The 26,266-nt window shown below is 39.3% G+C and overlaps 1 protein-coding gene across 2 annotated transcripts in view; it reads left to right on the top strand.

Moving 5' to 3' along the window:
* The first annotated feature begins 16,168 nt into the window (after positions 1–16,168).
* Positions 16,169–26,266, top strand: part of GTF2A1L (general transcription factor IIA subunit 1 like) — a 42,233-nt gene continuing 32,135 nt past the window's right edge. Inside the window, exons 1-3 of one of the 2 annotated variants that reach the window (XM_077749272.1) lie at positions 16,169–16,214; positions 18,776–18,877; positions 19,160–19,283. In XM_077749272.1, coding sequence (XP_077605398.1) covers positions 16,194–16,214; positions 18,776–18,877; positions 19,160–19,283 — 247 coding nt within the window. In that variant the 5' untranslated portion in view covers positions 16,169–16,193. The remainder of the gene's footprint in view (positions 16,215–18,775; positions 18,878–19,159; positions 19,284–26,266) is intronic. The other variant, XM_077749273.1, reaches the window with a different exon arrangement.

Genomic DNA, 26,266 nt, shown 5'->3' on the forward strand with positions numbered 1-26,266 from the left:
CAAATGGGTAATATTTACCTATTCTTAATGGCAATTTCATAGAGCTCAACCTCATTCCCTGCATATTTTCCCAGTTATAGGAAACAAAAGGTTTTTCTGATTATAATTGCATTAGTACCTTCCTGCTTAGAAGTAGCATCTAACTATGAATTTGTACATTAAGTTTTAAAGCAAGGCGGGATTTCTGGTCAAAAAACAAATAGTTGAGTTACAGAGAATACCTTATATAAAAGCTGCAGGTAATACTTTGCCTATAAAATCGGATTCTGTCTGTAAGGAAAAGGAAAACAGATTAGACTAGTTGCTCCATGTTTTAGACTAAAGTTCATTTCTCAGAGACTTCCCTGGGGGTGAAATGCAAATCACTATTAGCTTCTGGGGTTGCAACTTTCCCCTCATCTTCCCTTCCTCTATCTGCTCCAGAACAGCCAGAAAAACCTCAGGTGGGAGGACAGTATATTTAAATATGATTGTGTATGTTGACATTTCCCTGAAAATTCCATTTTGTGCTGCCCAGAACTGCTGTGAATTCCACGTAATGAAATTTTCCATATAGTTTTGAAACAGAAGAGGGCGCTCGCAGGTAAGCTGCTGCTACCCAGAGTTTGAGCATTTGAGTTTGGTGGTGCTTGTATTATGATTAATAGAAGATCTTGGGGGCATTTTGTAAAGCATTTCAAAGCATTGTGAGTCCAGTGGAGTATAATTAAAATTAATGCAGTAGACAAACACTTTAAGTATTCTTAATGCCCTGTCGAAAAATGCTGTTGCATACAATTTTACACATCTCAGAGACTTAAATACCATGCTTATCTCTCAATATGTCTGAGTACTACAGAGACAGAAAAATAGTGCCTTGCTTCTCAACAGATTTCAAACAATTTTTGTTTAATGAGACTTAATAAACTCTGAACCTGCTTTAAAATATTTATAAAATATTACAGTGAATCCATCCTGTTTGACTTCTGAGCTTTCAGTTGCCATGTATCAAGTTGGGTGTGGTCTGTAAAAAGCTCTAGCACAGGATTGTACTTTCAGTTTCTTAGGTAAACAAATGTACGCTTTCAGGAGAATATAACATGCTGCCTTGACTAAGGGGCAAGTCTTCACCCTGTGCAGTGAGACCAGTAATGAACATTGTCTCTTTAAGATGGGCACTGTCTTCCAGAAATCTTTCTGGGTAGATGTTGTCATTCTCTTATAAAGCCTGTTAGAACAATATTTTTCCATGAGTAAGTGTATGAATGTGGCTAAACACATCAGGCATTCCCAAAAGTGTCTTCCACATTCAAGTACAGAAGGCTTGCTTGACATCGGCTCCTTTAAGTGGTCACTTTGAATCGCCTCAAAATGCTATAAAACCATTGTTCTAATTAGTTGTCTTGCTGACTCTAATGTTTATTGTGTGCTTACTGTGTGCTTGCATTTTTCTAGGCACGGGGGATAAGCAATCACAAAACAGCAAATTCCTGTTCTTGTGGAAGATATTTAGTAGTGGGGAAGTTGGACAATACACAGAGACCGTGTTGTGATTGTTGCTATGCAGGGGGTGGGAAAAAGCAACAGAATGGCAGAAAATTGAAACCTATTTTAGATAGGTTGGCCCCAGAACTCCTTGGTGATTAGATGACATTCTAGAGGAGACCCGAAAGAAGTGAGGAAGCAAGTGACCAAGATCTCCCAGAGGAGGGTGTGTCCAGCAGAGGGAAATGCTATTGCAGAGGCACTGAGTCTGAGTGTGCTTAGCCTATCAGAGAAGCACCAAGGAGGGCAGATGGCTGCTGGGTGGCCGGAGCAGATGAACAGGAGGATGGCTGGGGGAGAGATCAGAGAGGTTGTGGGTGGGTGAGGGAAGCAGATCACACAGGGCTCTGTAGTCTTTGGGAAGGACTTGGATTTTATTCTGAGTGAGACGGGAGCCATTAGAAAGTTCGTGCAGATGAGCGACATGAGCTGAATTACATGTGAAGACAATTCTGTGGACATAAAAAGGGGTAATGACAGAAGCAGTGCGTGGTTAGGAGGCTATTGCAATAATCCAGGTGAGAGGTGATGGTGCCTGGGAGTGGGAATGGGGGATGAAATATGGTTGGACTCAAGACAGGCTTGAAATACAATAGTGAGTGCTGATGGATTGGATCGGGCCCCCAGTGTGGTGGAAAGAAGGAAAAAAACTGACTCCCAGACTTGGACTGAGCAACTAAAAAGGGGAGCTGTCTTTTAGAGAAGAGGAAGAGTGTTACAGGAGAAAGTTTGGGGAGAAGATCAGAAATGCAGGTTTGGGTATGTTGGACTTTGAGATGCCCAGCAGACATCCAGGTAGATACACCAGTCAGGAGAGAGGGTCAGGTCAGCGATGGGATGTTTAGAGACCCTAGCACTGAAAGCTATAAGGCTGTAAGATTGTCTATGAGTAAGTGTAAAAAGTAGAAGCGGGCAAGGTACTGAGCCTTTGGACTCTAACATTTAGAGGTCAGGAAAATGAGGATGATCCAGTAAAGGAGATGGAGGAAGAGCACCTCACTGGAATTAAGTGTAATCAGCTACCTGAAATGCTGCTGGTATATAAGCCGAGGACTAAGAATTGGCCTTTGGATTTAGCAACGTAGAAATCATCAGTGACATTGACAGACAACTCAAGTAGGAGTGGAGACCGTGAGTAGATGGGTTTTTTTGAGTTTTCCTGTAAATAAGAACATTGGGACAGTAGCTGGTGCGGATGAGATCTTTTTAAAAACCCTTTCCCCTTGAGACCAAAGTCCATTTTCTTTGTCACTATTTTCTTAAATCTGATTGATGTTGACTCTTAATAAAATTTCACTCTCCTCCTCTTCCTCATTTGTCAATACTTCAGAAAATGATTCCTTGTCATCTTTCAGTCCATGTCATCTGAATCTTTCATTGTGTCTATCAGGTGCTTTGGATATGCCCGCCTGCGTTCTTCAGAGTTTCCATTAACCGTACTTGTGGTGTTGGAGGCATTATAGGTTTTGAAATAAATCCAACCATTGCTTCAATCACCTCTTATTTTGCTTTACAATTTTTCTGGGTTAGTCTCCACCAGACAGTGCTATTTCATGTCGGTATGGAGATCTCACTTCAGGTTTTGTTGCAAAATTCAGAATGGTTATGAATTAGTTGCTGGTTTCACAATCTTGTGAACACCCACAAATTCCTCCAGGTTCCTGCAGGATGAAAACAACACAAGTATTTATTCGGTAGTTTTTATATTTACCCAATAGTCTCTACTTGGGTTCTATGTTACAGTCTGGTGTAATAACATTCTATGTAAATAGCTGTCCAGTAACTAATACATGAATTTTGATAACACAAAAATATCTGCAATAGGAACAGTCTAGGCAACTGCTAATTAAATGTTTTGTTTTCTTAATTCTTTCTTCAGTTTTAAAATAATAATTAAAATAGAAGAATAGACTTCAATTTTAAAGGTATTATTACTCAAATACAAGAAATATTTCATGTGTAAAGTAACCAAACAAAACTTCTCAAGCAAAAAGTATTACATCTTGCCATTCACACTGTATTTCTCTATTTGTTTATTTATTTGTATTTATCTTCTAATTTTGTTTATTTATTTATTTTTAAGTAATCTCTGTACCTAATGTGGGGCTTGAACTCACAACCCTGAGATTAAGCATTGCAGGCTCTTCCTACTGTGCCAGCCAGGCGTCCCACTGTTTCATTCTTTTAAATTTAAAGATACCAGTTGCACACAGAATGGTCACACAGAATGACAAAAATGAAGCAACTCAAGTTTTACTTCTTCACTTTCTGATCCTTGTTTACTGTGATAGTTTCCACCTACGAATATGTAGTTCCAAAGGGAATGGAGACAGGAACTGAAGCACGTTTGGATCACTCTGGACCGTTAGGAATTCCCCAGATGAATATAGACATCTGAGTCCCCATATGTCCTGGGTTCAACTGTATAACTGGGGTTTTTTCAGATTAGCTTCTTTTTTTTTATTTTTATTTTTTGTTTTTGAGAGACAGCATGAGCAGGGGAGGGGCAAAGAGAGAGGGAGACACAGAATCTGAAGCAGGCTCCAGGCTCGGAGCTGTCAGCACAGAGCCCGACGTGGGGCTTGAACCCACACACTCACACATGTGAGACCATGACCTGAGCCCAAGTCGGACTCCCAACCGACTGAGCCACCCAGGCGCCCCTTTTCAGATTAACTTCTATGCAGACAACAATGTTCATGAAATGGTAAGAAGCTAATATGCTGATTTGAAGCTTACATGTGTATTATTAAAACTCAACAGTGATTGCAGCTGTTGTTTAGAACACTATACCAATGAAAAGTTGCGGGGGTGGGGAGGAGTGGTATTCTATCTCAGATACTGCTTAGAATTGCCAGCACGTGGCGAAAGAGAAAGCAGCCAGACTAAAAGTCAGTTTCATTCTTGTATGTAAATTTTCTACAGACAATGCATATGCTATTACTGCACCCATGACTGACCACCCCCTCTCTCGCACCCTTCCTATACCCCTGGATGGTGGATGTCTGCATGTTGGCAGTGATCCAGTGGCTAAAGGAAAAGGGATGATGCCAAAGACAGACAGAGAGAAAATTGCTAGGGTCATATATCTGAGTAGACAGTGGGGACAGGCTCCGAGATGCTAGCAAGGTGCTGATTTAGGTAAGGGCATGAACAATTTACCCGTTGCAATAGGAGGGAAGGCAGAGTTTACGGGTACAAATGCAAGCAGGCCTATATATATATCCAAGGTATCATTTTTAGTTTTTTCTTCCCCCCAGACATGGAATTGCATTCAGAAACTGTTAACCCTCTCACAGAGGAGGGGTATCTGTAACTCCCTATACGGGCCTTTTAAGACTGACTTTAACTTTATTTCATTGGGTCATGTATTTCAATTTATGTTCCTTACTTGCAGTAATGCTTGAATATCAACTATACTGATCCAAATGGTGAAATTCTTGGGGTTTTGGCACTGAAGATTATTAATCCTGCTTACAAAGAATACATGTTTTGATGGGGGAAACCCAGTTGAGGATGTTGTAGAATTTACTCTTTTTCTGCTTCTCGTCTCTGAGAGAGATGCCGCAGGACTGTGAGTGGCTGTGTGGGGGTGGGCGATGGCGCCAGTAGAAGTGATTGTCCTTTTCTGTAGGGTTTTATTTTTATATTTTCACACTGTTCAGAGAGAATTCCACCCCAAGGTCCTCAAGTGCCATGAAAAGGACAAGGAAAGAGCATCTTTGAACAGTGGCATTGTTAAATGCCAAGAGCCTGCCTCTCCAGTGGATAATTTTGAGACCTTCTGAAACACTTTTCAAAGGCTTTGCTAAGTACTCATTGTGGAAAAGGACACATTGTATATTAAACTCACAGTGGGACCAGAAGTGGCCTTGGGTAAAACTGTGAATTAGATGATGTTTGTCGCCCTCTTTTTATTGCTTTTTCCCTGTTGGTTGATCTCCACCTGCCATCCCACCCCCCACCCCTGCCACCGAAACTTGCTCAAGTCTCTTGAGGTCTTACCCCTCTCTTCCTCTTTGCCTTATGTGGCTGAGCACCAGGAAAGGACACACATCAGCAACGTCAATCTCGTTGTTCTTCCTGTGCGTCTGCCGCAGGCTTTTCAAACAGAGCTGCTAATACTTACCCCCCCGAAACTTGTAACTGCTCCTCTGCTTCTGGCGTGCTGGTCCTCCAATCCACGCTCCTCACTGCAGTCAGTGGGGAGTGTAAGGCCACAAGTCTAAATATCTAAACCAAACTGACTCCATGACAGGCTTTAAGTTTCCCCTCTGAACTAGAAGGCCTGAGTTTCAGCTTCCCCGAAACTATCAGGCAGTCACACATTGCCCAAGGCAGGAGAAACCACCCTTGCAACACCCAATCAGGAAAGGCCAGCGACCACCCTCCACATTACTGAGGGAGAGGCCTGGAGATAGAAACTATAGATGAGGACCCTGTTACCTAATGTTAAAGTTAACCCGTTAGTCGCCGAACAAGACCCTAGGCTCGCTCTGTATTGGTTGAACTTAAAGGTACTCTAAATGTTGTAATTGGATCCCGCCAAAAGTAACGAATACTCTAGACAATGTGTATGGTCAAGCCCGCTGTCAATGATGTTGAACACTTATGATTGGATCACTGTTCCCATGTCACAACTGTAACTCCCCCGTCTCAAACCCCATAAAAACCCTACTCTGCCCTTGTTTGGGGCTCTCAGCATGGATCCATTGCGTAGGTGAGGTCTGGGAGCCCGAGCTCGAGCCCGTAATAAAGCCCTTTGCTTTTGCATGCGTGACTCGGACTCCTTGGTGGTCTTGGGATTTTGGGGAGATCGCGATCTGGGCATAACAGGGAGCACCTGATCTGACACTGACCAGCCGGCCTTAACTTTGCCCAAACTCCTGTTCTCTATCCCCTGGCCAAACTGACCTGCTCGTATTTCCTCAAACCCACACGTCCTTCCTAGGCTGGCCAAGCTTCCGCTTGTACAGCGCCCTCTTCCTGGGACATCTCCCCTGCCCCCTTCCTTTATCCCTTGCTCATTCCACAGTCTAACTTGAGGAGCCCTACTCCCGGAAGCCTTCTTGATTCTCTCTGTTCAGATTAGGTGCTCCTCATAAATAATTTTGCCTGCTAATCCCATTACACTGTAATTGCTTGTGTAGTTTTCTTTCCTCTCTCCCCACCTGGGATTTTTAATTGGGGTGACTCTGCCTACAGTAATTTCCCATTTCTGGGGAGAAGCCCAAGGACAGGAGTGGTGGTAGGCAATGATTGTATCAGTGTCAGTCCTATGGTGCTGATTCCTTAGCTAGACTTTATGACCTATTTGTTGAATAAAAAATATTGAATGAATGAATGAATGAAGATTAACGCACTACTTCTCCTATGGGTAATTTCATTTTGGTCCCTATTTTTTCCCCATACAGATAGGCTAGGAATTCCATTTTATAGCAGTTAAAAAAAAATCTTTTAAGTTTATTTATTCATTTATTTTGAGAGAGAGAGAGAGAGAGAATGAGCACAGGAGAGGTAGAGAGAGAGGGAAAGAGAGAATCCCAAGCAGGCTCTGCACTGAAGCACGCAGGCTGATTTTGGGGCTTGAACCCACGAACTGTGAGATCATGACCCGAAATGAGAACAAGAGTCAGACACTTAACTGACTGAGCTACTCAGGCGCTCTCATTTTTATAGCAGTTTAACTAAAAATTCAAATCAATAACATTTAATGAATGCTTTCTGTAGTGGAGATACTATGGAGGCATATAAGGATAAAAATACACAGCCCCAGTTTTCAGGAAATTTAAAATCTATCACACATATAAATATACTTTTTCTTACTAAAGACATTTATCTTCAAGGGGTTGAAAAAAGTAAAGTGTTTATTTTAAAATTTGATTCCATCTTATTTTTAAAAGCTGCTGAAAGTGAAGAAGGAAGCCTTTATTTGGGCTTTTAGCCTAATGTGCTAGGGGTCGTGTTTTCTCATTGAAAACCCAGCATCCAGTGGAGTGGTATTTTTTTTCCTGATGTTTGTTTATTTTTGAGAGAGAGACAGAGACAAATCATGAGCAGGAGAGGGGCAGGGAGATACAGAATTCGAAACAGGCTCCAGGCTCTGAGCTGCCAGCACAGTGCCCAACGCAGGGCTTGAACTCACAGACTATGAGATCATGACCTGAGATGAAGTCGGACATCCAAATCACTGAGCCACCCAGGTGCCCCAGGAGTGGTATTTTTTGTAGTGAAATGAGTGTATCTGTCTTTTGTTAAACATATTTTGGAAACACTCTGTAGCTTCAGAAAGTTCTTTCCCTGCATTTGAAACAATACCAGTTGCCTAATTTCCTAAACCTGTCCACACAAGGATAAAATGCAGCGCCAAGTTGAAACAGAGCGTTTCAGTTTTGCAAAATGAAAAGACTGATAGAGATGGGTGGTGGTGACAGTTGCACAACAATGCAGATGTACTTAATGCCACTGAACTGTGCACTTAAAAATGGTTAAGATGGCAAATTTTGCCATCTTTATTTAAAAAAAATTTTAATGCTTTTATTTGTTTTTGAGAGACTGGGAGTGAGCAGGGGAGGGGCAGAGAGAGAGGGAGACACAGAATCCAAAGCAGGCTCCAGGCTCTGAGCTGTCAGCACAGAGCACAATGTGGGGCTTGAATTCAGGAGCCATGAGATCATGACCTGAGACGAAGTCAGACGCTTAACCGACTGAGCCACCCAGGCGCCCCATGTTTATTTTACCATAATTTTTAAAAAGTTAGGTCCACCCTACAGAAGAGAGCCTCCCCTGAAGCCTTGATACCTTTCCACAACATTCTTGATGACTATACCTCATAAAGTTTACCTGTTTTAAGTGTACAATTCCAAGATTCTTAGTACATCCACGGAACTGTACAACCATCATGTCACTATAATCCATTTAAGAACATTTCCATCTCCCCCTCAAAATTCCTGGAGCCCATTTTCAGTTGCTTCTTATTTTCATCCCAGCCCCAGGCAACCACTAACTAATTTCTGTCTTTAAATATTTGTCTTTTCTGGACATTTCATATAAATAGAAGTCAACAATAGAAGTTTTTTTGTCTCTGGTTTCCTTAATTTACTATAACATTAAAATTTTTTTAAAATGTTTATTCATTTTTGAGGGACAGAGGCAGAACACAAGGAGGGAGGGGCAGAGAGAGAGGGAGACATGGAATCGAAAGCAGGCTCCAGGCTCTGAGCTGTCAGCACAGAACTTGATGTGGGGCTTGAACCCACGAACCGTGAGATCATGGCCTGAGCAGAAGTTGGGCGCTCAACTGACTGAGCCACCCAGGCACCCCACTATTACTTTTTTGAGGCTCATTCATATTGTGTATCTGTGTTCATCCAGGTTCATGCACGTATCAGTACTTGATTCCTTTTTATTGTCAAATAATATTCCCTTGTCTGGCTATACCACATTTTATTTGCCAATTTATCGTTTGATGGACATTTGGGTTTTCCCTATTTTTTCACTATTATCAACAGTGCTGCTATGAACATTCATGGACCAATCTTTGTGTGGACATGTTTTCATTTCTCTTGGGTATGAGTAGAATTGCTGGGTCATTATGGGTCATAATTTTTCAAGAAACTGCCAAACTGTTTTCCAAAGTAGCTGCCCCATTTACACTATCTTCACATTCTTGCCAACACAGGTTTGTGCCTGTCTTTCTGTTTGCTCCCTGTGTGCTATATTTCTCTTTTCTTTTTCCTGCCTTCCTGTTGGTTACTGTACATTTTTTTAGAATTCCATTTTGATTTATCTAGAATATATTTGAATGTATTTCTGTTTGTAGCTTTTGTTAGTTGTGGCTCTAGGTATTACATCATATATACATAACTTATCATTGTCCGTATTTTTTCCAGTTCTAGTGGATTGAAGAAACCTTATCTCCCTCTATCCTCCCCAACTGATAATAGAATTTGAGAACCATATGAGGCAATGTTACAATTTTTGCTTCAACGGTCAAACACATTCAAAAAGCCAAGAGAAGAAAGTCTATTACATTTATGCATTTTGTACTTTTCACTCCCCTTCCTTCCTCTCTTCCCTTTTTTCTCCCTCCCTCTCTCTCCCTCTTTCTTTCTCTTTCCTTCCTCCCTCCCTCCCTTCTTTTCTTTTCTTTCTTTCTCTTTCCCTTCTTTCCTTCCTTCCTTCCTTCCTTCCTTTCTTTCTTTCTTTCTTTCTTTCTTTCTTTCTTTCTTTCTTTCTTTCTTTCTTATATTCCTCCTTTTATCATTTCCCTTCTATTTCAAGAACTACCTTTAGCCATACTTTTAGGGTAGCTTTGTTGGTGATAAATAATCTTGGTTTTCTTTCATTTGAGAATATTTTGATTTTCCCTTTTTTCCTTGAAGGATATTTTCACTGCATTTGGGATAATGAGTTGACAGTTCTTTTCAGCCCACTTCCTTCTGGCCTTTATGGTGCCTGACAAGAAAGACACTTATATTTGCATTGTCTATTTGTCTCTTTGCTGTTCAAATTGGGCTATTTCTATTGTTCTATTTTCCAGTTTACTGATTCTTTCCTGTGTGCTCTCCATTCTGCTGCTGAGCCTTGTTTAGTTTTCTAGGGCTGCCATAAGAGACTACTATGAACTGAGTAAATTAAAATAACAGAAGCTTATTATTTTGATTTGAAGTTGGGCTAGAAGTTTGAAATTGGGGTGTTGACCCAGCCATATTCCGTCTGAAACCTGTAAGGGAGAATTTCTTCCTTGCTTTTTCTAGAGTCTGGTGTTTGCTGGCAATCTTTGGCATTCCTAGTTTGCAGATGCATCCCTCCAATCTCTGCCTCTGTTGTCACATGGCTGTCTTCTTTCTGTGGGTCTTTGTCCTTCTCTGAAAAGGATATCAGTCATATTGGGTTAGGAGCCCACCCTACTCCAGTATGACCTCCTCTTAGCTAATTGCATTGGTATGACTGTATTTCCAAATAAGGTCACATTCTGAGGTACTGCAGGTTTGGACTTCACTATACCTTTATGGGAGATATAATCCAACCCATAGCAAGCCATTCTATAGAATTTTTATTTTGATTGTTCTATTTTCAGTCATAAAATTTCCATTTGGTTCTTCTCTATATCTTCTATTTCTTTGTAGAGACTTTCTATTTTTTCATTTGTTTAAAGTGCTTATTTAATTGCTTGCTTAAATGTTCATTAAAGAAGTTTTAGTAAGACTGCTTTAAAATCCTTGTCAGATAATTCCAATGTCTTAGTCAGCTCAGGTATTTACTGATTGTTTTTTCTCTTTCAAGTTGAGATTTTCCCGGTTCTTGGACGACAGGGGATTTTCAGTTGCATGCTGGACATTTTGGTTATTATGAGACTGGGTCTTATTTAAAACTGTTTTAGCAGGTCTCCTATGACAGTGGGTCAGTGGGGGAAGGTGAGAATGCCATCTTGCTATTTCCAGGTGGAGGCAAAGGGCAAGTTCTCCACTCAGCCTCTGTTGACACCTCAGGGGAGTAGGAACTTTCATTACTGTTGGGTAGGGGAGAAGTTCATGCTCCCCAGCAGGCTTCCACTGACATCACCCCAGCTGAGACAGGAAATGGTGACTTGTTGCTCATTTCACATGGCCTCTGTTACACTGCAGACCTGTCTCTATCACCAGCAGGAATTAAAACCTTGGACATCTCTGACAACTCCAGTGGGTGGTGGGAATGTCTCTCTACACTGGGTGGAATGCAAGTCCAGGCATCCTATGGGGTACCCAGGGACATCACAGGAATGGCTATACCTTGTTATATGTGGGCAAGAGTGGAAGTCTGAAGTCCCTGCTTTGCCTTCCCTGACAGGTTTAGGATGTGGCCAATTTTTTCTAGTAGAGCAATTGTTTAAGAGTTTTCTGTTTTGGGGACACCTGGTTAGGTGTCTGACTCTTGATTTCAGCATCAGCCTCTGAGCTGAGAGCTTGGAGCCTGCTTGGGATTCTCTCTCTCCTTCTCTCTCTGTCCCACCCCACTAGTGCATATGCTCTTCTGTCTCAAAATAAATAAATAAACTTAAAAAAAAAAAAAGAGTTTTCTGTCTTGTTGCCCCTTTCCTGGTTCTTTGGCTAGAAAGAGAGGGCTTTTGTTCCTTTTTCTGTGACTGTTGGTGTTTCTGGATTGCCAGCTTCATCAGCACCTGGTTCGGGATACATGAGGCAAAAAGAAAACCTGGGAATTCCCTGCTGTGTCATTCTTTGGGTTGCAAAGTCCCTAACTAGTCTGTGCTCAGTCTCTCTACTTTTCATGGTCTTCTCATGCTTGTTTTATGTCCATTGTCCAGAATTTTTAGCTATATCTAGTAGAAGGAATAGGAAGAAGTGTGTCTTCTCCACATTTTCCCTGCCTTTCCTGATATTTGCCGCACCTAAGATAACAATATAGAATACTCAAGATGCTGCCATTTACCTCATAAAGTGAGACAAATTAGATGAGAAGTATAGTACTATGGGAACAAAGCTAGTTTGTTCTCTCTGAATCATAACTTTAAGTTCAGTTTTAGTGGTCTTTACCTCCATCTTCTCTAAGTAGAAATGTAGGTTGGAAAATTAACTGAAGACAATGGACATTATCCTTGGCAATAATTCATGTTCATGTATGGTTATACACATTGTGATTTGAAGAACAAAAATGGAATCATTTGTTATCTAGGAAATCACTGAATCCTGATCAGCCCCTGATGAGAATGTTGAAAAAGTAGCCATGAGGAACATTGTGTTGGAAGTCATCCTCCATACTTTGGGTGAGTTAATTATAATCACTAATTTTCAGATGTGCACCACATGTACATCTCTTTCATGTGAAAACATTTTGAGATAGGCAGATCACTAACAGCATTACACTGTGTGATAACGTCACCAGCTGGCCATAGCAGTGTGACACAGTCATTTTAACTGAAATCCTTTTGGGGTAGGGAGGGGGAATTCATCATGGTGAAGCAATATCTGACATTCAAATAACATAAGTTGATTTTGGATTAGAAAATGGAAAATGTTACACAAGTGCAGAATATACATAAATCAGAACTGCCTGTAACCATTTCAAAGTTACAAGGTGAGGCAGAGATTATCTGGATTTTCATTTCCTGGAAGACGTGAAGGATGAAGCAGGTAGAGAAGCACAATACTGCTGGGTTTAGTGCACTGGCTGCAAAATGTTCAGAAACTAATTATGAATAGTTGCTGCCTTAAGCCATGTGCTCATAGAGTAACTTGTATTTTTCATTACTGATTAAATATATTATAGAGCCTGTACAGTTACTGAAATGCTCTGCATTTGACTGTAAAATTTAATACATAAAAGATAATGAACTGTCTCTAAAATACATTTTTTAGAAAACATTCTCATTCGGAGAAAGGACTTTATAGATCTGGCCTTTTCTCACAATGAGCAAAGTGTAATAATTTCTTTACTTTGGTAATAGCAGCACTGAGACCTCTGGGCAAAAATATCGAGAGTATATGGAATACAAAGAAATTAATCTGATTATTAGATTTGCTTAAATGTTGCAAAACAGGCATTGATTATAAATGAAATATTATATATTATAGTCTCTAAGTCAAGCAGGACAAAATGAAAATCTGGTGCTCTGAATTGTGATGGGCAGCTAGGGAAGAGCTTTAGGCTCTGCCACAGGTGTAATTTCAAAGAACTGAGTACTCAAAGAAGGACCAAAGCTCAGCATTCCTTTTTTATTCTCATTTTATATACTAACATAAAAAATAGTCACTGAAACTTGCCTCATTGAAGTTTTGGGATCTTGAAATTTCAATTTTAGCATCAAAAGTGTTTTGTGTATGCAACACACTTCCCCAGTGGGTTTGAAAAATTGACAAAAGAAATATGACCATTACATGACTGTGAGAGTTTGCTTGTTTGATTATAACCTGGGGTCAACACCACCAGATATCAGTCTATAAAGATTCCTTTACATACTTTTCAAATGTTCTTTTTGATTGATGAGGGTATTCAAAAAACTTTAAGTGCTGAGATTACAATGAGGGAAAACGAAGCCTTCACTAGTCACAATCCAATCAGACAATGGGCCCCGTATTAGTTATCTCATGCTGTGTAACAAATTATCCCCAAGGGAGCCTGGGTGGCTCAGTCGGTTGAGCATCAGACTCTTGATATCTGATTTCTGCTCATGTCATGACCCCAGGGTCGTGGGATCCAACTTCCCCACCCCACGCTGGGTGTGGAGTCTGCTTAGGATTCTCTCTCTTCCTCTGCCCCTCTCCCCTGCTTGCGTGGACTCTCTCTTTCTCTAAAATATATTTTAAAAAATATCCCCACATTTAACTGCTTAAAATGACATGTGTTCATTATCTCACACAGTTTCTCAGGACTAGGAATCACAAGATGGCTAGAGGGTGGTTCTGTTTCAGGATCTCTCAAAGGAATACAGTCAGGCTGTCACCTTTGACCACCTAAAGGCGGAAGAATCAATTTCCAAGCTTACTCATGTGACTGTCTATAGGCTTCTGATCTTTGCTAGCTATGGGCTGCAGTCTCAGTTCCTTGCCACACAGGCCTCTCCACAGGCTACCTGAATGTCCCCATGACATGACAGCTACTGTCTCCCAAAGTGAGTGATCTGAAGGAATCTCAAGGAAGGAAGCCACAGTCATTTTTAACTTAATCTCAGCAGTGATACAACATTATTTCTGCTTTATCCTACTGATCACCCAGACAAACCATGGTACAGTGTGGGAGGGGACAACACAAAGTTGTGAGTGCCAGGAGGTGAGGATCATTGTGGGCCATCTTGAGTGGTGTCCACCACAGATCCAGAGCAGATTTTACAGCATGGATTCACCTAGAACACAGGTTAAAGTATACCTCTTCTAAAAGCTATTCTTTATTATTTGGAACAAATTACATCTGAACCTACTAGTGATCATGCAGAAAGATCACAAGGGGCAAATGGAAACTTGCTGACATTTCTCTGCCAAAGATACATAACCCCTCTGTGACTTGAGTCTACCAAGTATACTAAGCAATAACAATTCAAGTCTTAGTCACACTTTTTATGGGTATTAAGGTCCAAATTTAATTTCAGAAGTATGTATGATCTATCACATAGTCTTGAGAAGGGTAAAATATACAAGGAAGTAGTATAAAATAATGTTTTTAGGTGATTACCAATCATGCGCATTTAAGAAGAAGGTTTTAAAACTTGGCTATGAAAGTTTGGAAAACAAGAGACTTTTCAGCTTTCTTATTTCTCAGCTTGAATAATTTAATTGGATTTTATAATATCAGTAGGAATCAATGACTGCTTTTAGCTTTTCTATTTTGGGTGACAGATAAGTCATATTGCATACTTCTGGTAGTAAATTGCCAGGTAGAGATACAATCATTAAAAGTTACTCTAAAAATTATTGGCTTTTTGTAAAAGAAATTTCAGATAGTCTTTAATTTCAGAAAACCTTCTGAAGGGCTCCATATAAATCAGCTGTTTGAAACTCATAAATCATAAGGTACCTGGCCCAGGCAAAGCAAATACAGAGCATAGGGCATAAATTGCTGTACTGAACTTAAACAAATAAATAAACATCCAATTTAAAACCTGATATGATTTTTAATAATTAAACAACAGTCATCTGGACTGTTAAGTCTGGACCTGTCTGCAGACTAGAAAGCCTATTTAAAAGGCAGAGTAGTGACAATAGATGACTTTTTCTCTCTCTTAAGATTCCACATTATCTATGCTTAGCTGTACCCTCAGCCATAGTCAAGGTATCTCTTAGATGCTCTGCCTTTCAGGGGAGGGAGGGAATTATTGCAGATCAGGAGATAGTGATTTCTCCCTGAGGAGGAAAAGACCCTGGGTAGTAGCGGGGTGCTGACTTGTTTTCAACCTAAGCTGCGTAGTAGAATCAGAGTCTCTGGGGTGACACTCAGGTGCCTAATGTTTATTTAAACTCTCCAGGTGATTTCAACGTGCAGCCAAAGCTGAGAATCTTTGTCTTGGGACAGTGAATCTCATTTCAGCACCCATCAAAATCGTCTGGAGAGCATGTTAAAGTTACAGAATGCTGGGCCCCCATCCTTAGAGTTTCTGATTCAGTAGGTCTAGGGTGTGACCCAATAATTTGCATTTTTAACAGGTTCTCAGATGATACTACTGTTGCTGTTCTACACTTTGAGAATCAATTTTAGAGGAGTTCACCTCTTTCATAGTTTTACTGGAGTTCAGCTGTGAGTGGGGCGTAGGGGCAGGGGTGAAAATTGGTAAAAGTTGAGGGCAGGTGCTACTAGTTTCCGCACTGTCCTGGCCCAACCCCCTTCCCAGCTGAAGGTGAACTGGAATCTACCACTGCATCGTGTCCCCCTTATTTTCTTAGCTTTTATTTTACAGAGTGAGAAAAGAAAGGTTCTTCAGCTGCCAGCTGAACGGCCAAAAGCTGGTTAGATGGCACTTAATGGGCCCATTTTAGCTGGCTTCTTTGCTCATTCATGCCTGTCAAGCTCTGCCCTCTCTTCAGTGCACTCTGCTCAGCCCACTTTCTCTCCTCCCCTGCCCCACCCCCAGTGCCCCTGCTTAGCAACGCGCTCGCCCGTTCAAAGCGTGAGGGGCGTGGGTCTCGGCGGAGCTTCGCGTGCTGCGCAGGCGCGAGGGGAGAGGCACCCGAGCCGCGGTCATGGCCTGCGTCAACCCCGTGGTAAGGAGGATCAGCCTGGCCCCTCGGCCTGTGATCCACCGGGTTCACGGTGGCCCGGCTCTACACACTCTTTCTTCCCTCCTGGCCCTTCACAGACTTTCAGAAGCCCTGTCCCTTAGTGGCCCCTACTGTGCTGGTCAGTGTTGGAGGAGGTCGAGGAGAACCAGTAACTCAGCCGGAAGTTGGGACTGGCTCCCAGGGGAGGAAGCGGGGCCTCTCCCCCCTCCCTCCTCAGCCTCACTGAGGCTGTCTGGAAGAAGTGGTTAGACCTGGAACTCAGGTTCACGCTCTTAGTTTCCTGTGTGTTTAGAAAAATCTCTAAATTCAGTTGTACTCTAACTGCAGTTCTTACTTTTGGTATGGCCAGTGTGGATTCTAAGCTATGTTATTTATCTGAAATAACAAGTGATGTGATCTTCCATGTTACTGCATATTTTTTGAGGTCTTGCCTACCTCCCCCTCCCCTCCATTTCCCCATCCTTCATCTTAATACTTAAATGTACCATTGGAATTAAACACCAGCATTGTTCTCCTATCCTTAGAGGTACCTAAACCACTCAATGAGAATTGACAGGCTAAATGGCACTTGTGAAATACTCTATCACTTTTAAAAACCTGAATTATCTTTAAAAACAAAAAAACAAGGATTCACCCTTATTTTCAGTTCACCTGAACAAATTTCACTCTTGGTAAAAGATGGTGTGCTTGTCCAGATCTGTTATTTGATGGGTTTCAGGTATACATATGCAGCATAAAAGGGTCCATTTTTATTCTATTTTTTATTTTTTTAAAATAGTTTATTGTCAAGTTGGTTTTCATATAACACCCATTGCTCATTCCCACAAGTGCCCTCCTCCATGCCCATCACCCCCCTTCTCCTCCCCCCACCCCCATCAGCCCTCAGTTTGTTTTCGGCATTCAACAGTCTCTCATGGTTTGCCTCCCTCCCCCTCCCCCACTATGTTTCCCCTTCTCCTTCCCCATAGTCCTCTGTTAAGTTCCTCTTAATCCTCCTATAGGTGCAACCATATGGTATCTGTCCTTCTCTGCCTGACTTATTTCACTCAGCGTAACACCCTCAAGTACCACCCATGTTACTACACATGGCCAGATTTCATTCTTTCTCATTGCCATGTAGTATTCCATGGTATAGATAAACCACATCTTCTTGATCCATTTGTCCGTTGAGGGACACTTAGGCTCTTTCCATGTTTTGGCTATTGTTGAGAGTGTTGCTATGAACATTGGGGTACAAGTACTCCTATGCATCAGCACTCCTGTATCAAAAGGGTCCATTTTTAGAGACATGTTATTATTTCAATGTGTATCCATTTTTGATGTTAATGTATTTTAAGGTATGTAAAATACTCAGGCTTGAATATAAGCTTACCATGTAGACCATTTTATCTGATGATGAACCCTAAGGGAGGTGTGGATATATATATTTTTTTAATAGACAAGAGGTTAAGATGGATTTCCCAGACTATACATAGTTTTAATAAAGGTAACAGGGAAAGAATATAAAGACTAACTGTAGTTCCAGAAGAGAAAGTATGTTCAATACCTATTTTGGTTTTGAAAGATTGTGTTCTAATGGGTTGTTCTTGACGCCCTCTTATACTCTGAAAGTAGATCTTAAAAGAAGTTTTTAGCCCCCGGGAGTTTTTTCCTCTTGCTTTAAATGTGATCACACTAGCTGGGACTAACACTGAAGCCTCAATTTAGTATATGCCTTTATCAGGGTAAACGGTTTTCGAAGAAGCAACTAATCTAGGGCACTTAATCTTTAATGGATATGCCTGTGAACAACATATTATTTAAATATTACTGATTGGTCTATTTATAAGCTTCCCCTGGATCTTTAAAAGGGTTAGCTTAAAATCTAGCTACTCTTGGTGTGAGCGGGGGTATTTAGAGTATCTACTGGGTAGTATGAAGGAGCAGTCTTCGAATGTCAGAGTTTTTATTGCCACAGTCTTGTGGAAGGGTATGGTTCATTCATGTCCTCCCTACTTTCTCCTAGGACTCCTTTTCGGTGCAGTTGTACTTTTCCTTGGAAGCGGTTCAGAATATTTTTTTTTTTGGACTATGTATAGTTTGAAAGTGGGGTAGGCTTTGGTTACTCTATCGTCAGTGCTTCTTCCGACCTTATGACTTGTAATTTATTTACATTTGTGGAAGTAATAAAGTGAACTCTATAAAAAGTCCTTTGGCCTTTGAGAAAAAAAGTAAATTGAAGACAGAGGTTGATTTCCATCTGCTTTAAATTAATTTCCCTTTTTAAAAGGAGGAGGGGGGTTAAATTTGAACAGAAAAACCAAGTAACCCAACTGTAACCTAACCTCTTGATAAGATTATTGTCTCATTTGATTGTGAGACTATGGGTCAGAAGCGGACACAATTTATGGACAGCTGAAACTATATTGGGGGTAGATGGCACTTAGTAAATATCGTTATGGCAGTTTCTCTTTAAAGCATAAGAAAGTGTATACTGTGTGTCTTTTAAGGCTGAATACATTCAAACTTGAGAGTTTAAAACGTTAACAATTGCTTTTATGTAGCCTAAACTCTATAGATCTGTAATTGAAGATGTAATTGAAGGAGTGCGGGATCTCTTTGCTGAAGAAGGTGTAGAGGAACAAGTTTTAAAAGACTTGAAGCAGGTTTGTAGACAATACAAGTTTCCTTTTTTGTTGTTTTTTTCATCTTAAGAAACTGATAAATTATAGGTTTAACCCCTTAATTGTTTGACCCCTTAATTGCCATCGGCTGACTTTTTTTTTTTTAAAAAGGCTTATTTATTTCTAAGAGAGTATAAGCAAGGGAGAGGCAGAGAGAGAAGGGGTACAGAGGATCTGAAGTGGGCTCTGCACTGACAGCAGCGAGCCTGATGTGGCTTAATGTTTCATTTATTTTTAAAAGGCAAACATTTTTTTTCTCTGCAGCTCTGGGAAACCAAGGTTTTGCAGTCGAAAGCAACAGAAGACTTCTTCAGAAATAGTACCCATTCACCTGTGTTCACCGTTCAGTTGCCAAACAGCTTGCACCCAACATTACAGTCATCAACAGGTTGGATACAGCTAGTAAATTAGAACTGTTTGGATCTTCAGAACAAATTCTCATTTTTAAAAATTTTTTGATGTTTATTTATTACTGAGACAGAAACAGAGAATGAGTGGAGGAGGGGCAGAGAGAGAGGGAGACACAGAATCTGAAGCAGGCTCCAGGCTAGCTGTCAGCACAGAGCCTGATGCGGGGCTCGAACCCACGAACCGTGAGATCATGACCTGAGCTGAAGTCGGACACCTAACCGACTAAGCCACCCAGGTGCCCCAGAAGAAATTCTTATTTGATGGTGGTTTTGAATTAGGGTAATGTTCTTAAGGTGAGAGGGCTTGGACCTCAGAATCATTACTGTTAAGTAAACAGAATAAATTATCATCCCGTGGAATTATTGGCAACAAAATTAGGTTATTCAAACTAGTTTTTTTTTTGTTTTTTGTTTTGTTTTTTTTTGAAGTCTACAGAGGTGACCAAGTGTTACTTTGGAGAAACAAGTTACATAGTTTAAGGCCTCTGGAGAGTACCCATTGGTTTTTTCAGAGAATTTGGTTGGGTTGAGTCAAGAAGTAAAGCAGTCCCCATTGCTGAAAAGCAGAGGGAAGGATGGGTGGTGCCATGGTTGTGCGTTCTTTCTCTCTTGCTTGTTGTTTATATTAAAAATCTGCTCTTGTTTTGGAAGCAAATGGAGAGTTAACATGGATACAGAGGTTATTCAGACTACCTCACTGTTTTGGAAATTCTATAACCATGGCTAGATATTCACCCTACACGTTTTGTCTTTATTCTTAGACTTCATCTAAACCTCTGTTTTTAAGGGCAATAATTTCCCATATTCTGCATATCCATTTAAACTGGAAAAAAGTAGCTAAGAAGAGATAAACAATGCTGTGATGCCTTTATTCTTTTCTGATTTTTACAATCTATGCTATCCTAATGTGTATGTGTGTTTATATGTCTGCGTGCAGACACACACAGACATAGGTTTTGTTGAGGTTAGCTGAAATTAAATAGATTAATGTCTGCAGGAAGTAAGGGTAGATTTTGGATTAGAGTGTCAGTAATAACTAGATTGTTGCATCCTTGGGAAAATGCCAAAGGAAATCAAATGGGCCAAGGGGGAGAGAAAATAGTAAGGAGGCTAGTACCTTCTTCATTACAAATGAGAATTTAAGTGTGGCAGCAATTATAACTTATAAAAATGAAACAAGTTAATAATATTGAATTACCAAACATAGCTTTTATCTAATGCTATGCTTATAAAGTATAACTTTGCTCTGTAAGAATTAACCATGGCAGTTTTAACCAAGTTGAAGCATGGAAACATTTTACATCAGTTACTAGGCTTTGGTTATGCTTTTGTTTTCAACTATTTTATTAGGTTAGTCCTTTTATTTCTCTATTGAAATAACATTCTTTCTTCTTGAAGAACTTCAAAGATGTTTTACCAAGGGGTGACTTGGAGAGTGGCCAGCATGGAGGAGTAAAAGACTTGACTGTCTTTTATCAAAAGCAGTTAACACTTTTCAGGTTCTTTGTCATTCAAAATTGCAATACTTGATTTTGCCGCAAGATGGTAATATTACCAGTGATTTAAATCACAGAATAGTCTTGCAACTAATATGTCTGGCTGGCTTTCACTCAGCACTTGATTCTTATTCTCTGTCTTGAAAGTTAGAATAATAGAAATAATTACATTTAAACAAGACAGTTTTTATTCTCTTCTACATCATTTATAATGAAAAGGTTTCGGAGGAAGTACATGTATCCTTTAAAAATGCATTACACGCCTTGTTTTTATCCCTCTTCTTTTCTGGGTTCCCTACAATAAGAATCTTAAAGTAAATAGCCTCATAAAATTGAAGCACTTCTTAATTATACCTTCTCATTGTGTGCTTTTAAAGGCCTGATTAAAATAACCCAAACTAACTTACTTCTACAACCTTTTTATCTCTTGATAACAAGTTCAGATTAAATCTACAATGGAGTAAGTCATTTGCCTTTGTTGCATCTTTGAAGCTTTTTGCCCTGTTTTATTTTCTTTGTATTATCCATTTGCTTAAAAATTTCCTTTATCTTCAATTATCAACCTTTTTTTGGTCTCAGGACCCCTGTATACTGTTAAAATTGAGGACCTCAAAGAGCTTTTTTTTTTTTTTTTAATGAAGGTTGTAAGTGTCTATTTACCATAATAGAAATTAAAGCTAAGAAATTGAGGGGCACCTGGGTGGCTCAGTCGACTAAGTATCTGACTCGATCTCTGCTCAGGTCTTGATCTCATGGTTGTGAGTTCAGCATGGAGCCTACTTAAAAAAATAATAATAAAGCTGAGAAATATTTTTTAAAAAGTTGGTTTATAAATTAAAAAATTGATCATATGTTAACATAATATATATTTGTTAAGAGTAAGTATTTTCCAGAATAAAAAAATATTTAATGAGAGGTGTGGTGGTGTTTTACTTTTCTGCAAATCTCTTTAATATCTCCTATCTATATCTGAATTGTCTGTTGAGATAGGTGGTTTTGGCTAAAGTATATGAAGGAAACTGAGCCTCCCATAGATATATAATTGGAAAAAGAGGAGTATTTCAATAGCATTTTCACATAACTTGATACTACACTAAAACTCAACAAGTGGTAGTTTCTGAGAACTTAGCTGCAGGGTAGAATCTGAAACTTTACCAAAAGACTTTTTGTAATGTTAGAGTTCATTACACTTTGAATGACTCTTGAACCTGTGTGTAATTTTGTAACATACCTTGCTTATTTGGAAAAAAACTGGCTCACTGAGTTATGCAAGATTAAAAAATCATATTAATATCTCCACATATTTCATTAGAAAAGTGTTTAAGTATTGGAAAGCTATCAAGCTTCTTGTGGTGGATATAAGGTTTACAAAATTAAGATGTGGGGATGAAAGCTTGAATTTTATGATTGCCCGACAAATACTGTCAGTTTCCTCGAGGTGATGGACAACTTAGTTCATTTTCAAAAAAACTGTCTGCCAAATATCCATGTCTGAATAAATGTAGTTTGTGTCATACTTTGAAGTAAAACAGTGTTTCTTAATACAAAGAGGCTAGATCAGCTCCCAACTTAAAAGCACCAGAGCTTTTCTGTGTACTTCCTTGTACCAGTGTATGCTGCAGAAATGCTTAATGTGTTCTTCCGCTTTCATCCCACAGAATATTAAAGGGATGTATACTTGGGTGTTGGAATTTCATAAAAATAATTGCTTATGGTTGCATTAAGGAACTTCTTTAGTTGAACAGTTTTATTGTTGCTATTATTTTTTTGTCTTTTTTTTTTTTTTTTTTTTNAAATGGCAGTGGAGAATAAATACAGTGGCCAGGTCAGGTTTGGTGCTGCTGCCTTAATTCATGCTAAGGTGCCTTCATTTTTACTCATCAGTGCTTTGTGCTGTAAGTGCAAAACAAATTTAGTGAGAGTTGGAAAAAATGAAATTTGTATTGTTTTAGTATTATATGAATAGTTTTGACTTTGTGGACACCGTGACTTTGTGGACACATCTCATGGATCCCCAAGAGTTTGTGTAGTCTAATTTGTGTGAACTGTCCTATTTTTCAGGTGATTATATATAGTTTATAATCCACTTTTTAAAGAAGACCTAATTTTTTTTAGAACTTTACATTGGCAACAAATTTAGGAGAAGGGATAGAGATTTCTCATATACCTTTTATCCCCCATTCATGCATAGTCTTTTCAATTATCAACATCCCCCACTGAAGTGGTACATTTGTTACAATTGATGAACCCCACTGACACATCCTAAATGCCCAAAGTCCATAGTTTATATTATCACTCTTGGTGTTTCATGTCTTAGGTGTTTATGCAAATTTATAATGACACATATCCATCATTGTAGTATCACACTGAGTATTTTCATTTTCCAAGAAGTCTGTGCTCCTCCTTGTCATCCTTTCCTGCCACACTGACTCAGGGCAACCATTGATATTTTTACTGTCTCCATAGTTTTGCCTTTTTCAGAATGTCCTGTTGTTGGAATCATGTAGAATGTAGCCTTTCCAGATTGGCTTATTTCACTTAGTAATAGGACTTTAGGATTCCCTCATGTCTTTTCCTGGCTTGATAGCTCATTTCTTTTCAGCTTTGAATAATAATCCATTTTCTGGATGTGCCACCGTTTATTTAATGTTCACCTGCTGAAGCACGTCTTGGTTGATTGCTGCCAAGTTTTGACAATTAGGAATAAAGCTGCTATAAGCATTTTTGGGGAGGTTTATCTGTAGATTTAAGTTTTCAACTCCCAAGGAGAGTGCTTGCTAAGTTGTATGCTTAGTTTTGTAAGCAACCACCAAATTGTCTTCTAAAGTGACTGTACCATTTTACATTCCCAATGGCAATAGAGAGAGCTCCTGTTGATCTAGATTCTTGCCAACATTTGGTGTTATCAAGTGTCCTTGATTTTGTCCATGCTAATAGGCACGTAGTGGTATCTCACTGTGAAATTTGCATTTCCTTGATAACATATGATATGGAGCATCTTCTATGCTTATTTGCCATTTGTATATTCTTTGAAGTGTCTGTTTAGGTCTTTGGCCCATTTTTAATTTGGTTGTAGTTGAGTTTTAAGAGTTCTTTATGTATTTTGGATAACAGCCCATTATCAGATAAGTATTTTGCATTTTTCCCCCAACCTGTGACTTTTAATATTATCCTGACATTGTCTTTTGCAAAGGAGTTTAAAATTTTTTTAAGTTTGTTTGCGTATTGAGAGAGAGAGAGAGAGAGAGAGAGAGAGAATGAATCCCAAGCAGGCTCCACACTGTCAGCACGGAGCCCAGTGTTGGGCTCTAATTCCCAAACTGTGAGATCATGACCTGAGCTGAAATCAAGAGTTGGGTGCTTGACTGACTGAGCTGCTCTGGAATTTTATATTTTAACGAATCCCTGTTTCAGTTATTACTTTGATGGAGTGTGCCTTTGGTGTCGTCTCTAAAAAGTCCTTGTCATGTGATCATCTAAATTTTCTTCTATCTTCTAGGAATTTTGTAGTTTTGCATTTTACATTTAGGTCTGATCTATTTTCAGTTAATTTTTGTGAAGGGTGTAAAGTCTGTGTAGTTTGTTTTTTGCATTGGATAGCCAGTTGTTAGAGCACCATTTGTTGAAGAGAATATCTTTGTGCCACTGTATTGCCTTGGCTCCTTTGTTAAAGACCAGTTGACTATATTTAGGTGGGTCAGTTTCTTGGCTCTTTGTTCTGTTCCATTGATCTGTTTGTTCTTTTGCCAGTGCCAACATCGTCTTGATTTTTGCAGCTTTCTAATCATGAAGTGGGGTAGTATCAGTCCTCCAACTTTGTTTTTCTCTTTGAATATCATGTTGGCTATTCTGGGTCTTTTGCTTGTAGTCCACTTTTGACAGAGAAATGGGATTCCACTAATAATAGCCTCAGAATGATAGGTATGTACTAGCACTGTCCTGGGTAAACTGGGACATGGAGACACTTTGTCCATGATTGCCCTATTTCTAGGGAAGTTCAAATCAGTCTGTGCTATTTGGTATTCATGTCACAGTCTTTTTGATGAATCACATTAGTCATTGTGGGAATAAGACAAGGAAAATTGGAATTTTGAGAGGTTTGTCATGCCTTTCATCTTTGAGCATTAAAACTCCCAAATTTCAGGTACAAACTATATGTCCAGTTGTTCCAAAACTTAAATCTGGTGAAAATTTCAGCAGTGCTGTTGGTTCTTGATGTGAATCGAGTTAGAATATTCAGTTTGGTTATCAGGAGACATGCATATGGTAATGAGTAGTGACAAAGAAGAATATTGACCAGTTTTTGCACTTCTTGAGTCATGTGACTTGGATATTAAGATTTGGAATGGTTCAAAGCAGGACCAAGAACTGTGAAATTACTAACTGCCTTAACGTATCAAAAACTTTTTGGTGTGTAGGAAAAAATACACTAGTAATGGTATTAGGTAATATTATCTTTTTACAGAATTTCTTAAATTACATTTGTGGGATCAAATTATTTCTATATTGTAAAGCCTATTGTTTGAGGAATCTAATATTTCTAGAATATATACATGAAGACCAAAATTCTAACATTTTAAGTTTTAAGTAAAAACACATACTCAGTTAAAAGTTAATTGGTTATTGAAACCATCTTGAATATTTAAAAAGCATGTTTCAGGCGCATATAATGGTATATATAATTTGTGAAACTATGTAAATGGTGCAGTTAGTATCAAATTAAGTAGGAGCTGTAAGAAACTTCACTATAAAAGTGTTCAAAGCTTTTATTCTGATGGCTATAAAGGACTCTTAAAACTCTTATAGCTCTGTTTGATTTATGTAAGTATAGAAAATTATCCTTTTGGATTTATTGCAAGGTATTTAAAAGAGGGCGATTGTTGCTATTTTTCCTCAAGAAATTCATTTAATTGCTTCAGACAGTGTATTAACAGATTTTTGTTTCCTCTCAGGCTATGGCTTCAGCTGTACCAGCTTAAGCTCCGCTCACTTCAGCTAATTAAGACTAATACTATTGTGTTCTTGCCACGCCACTTCTTTCTAATTGAGCCTTTCTGAAAGTATGCCTGTTAATAAGCAAAGCCATAGATGAACAGAGGATAAAAATAATTTTCTACTTCATTAATCATCAATCTCTGTAGCTTCACTTCCGTTGTCTTAATGTGGAAAGAATGGTTAGGTTAAAAAAAAATACTTGCTCTTCTGAACTTCTTTATGATGGAGTCATTCTAGTATCAAAAGTAGATCTCTGGGACAATTTAATGTGGTATGTGAAAAAAGACCATAATAAACATTACATTTAATGTATATGTGCTGCATAAACATGCTAAGATGTTCTTATTTTTATTAGAATATCATTTTGCCTTTTCTTTAAGAGTCCTGTTCAGCTAGGTAAAATGATCCTTGGGGCAAAGTTTAAGGTTACTTTGGTGAACTGAGGTCTTTTTCTATTGGAGTTACTATTT

This window comes from Crocuta crocuta, unplaced genomic scaffold (genome assembly GCF_008692635.1).
Source record: "Crocuta crocuta isolate KB4526 unplaced genomic scaffold, BGI_CrCroc_1.0 scaffold118, whole genome shotgun sequence".
In the NCBI taxonomy this organism is placed as follows: Eukaryota; Metazoa; Chordata; class Mammalia; order Carnivora; family Hyaenidae; genus Crocuta; species Crocuta crocuta.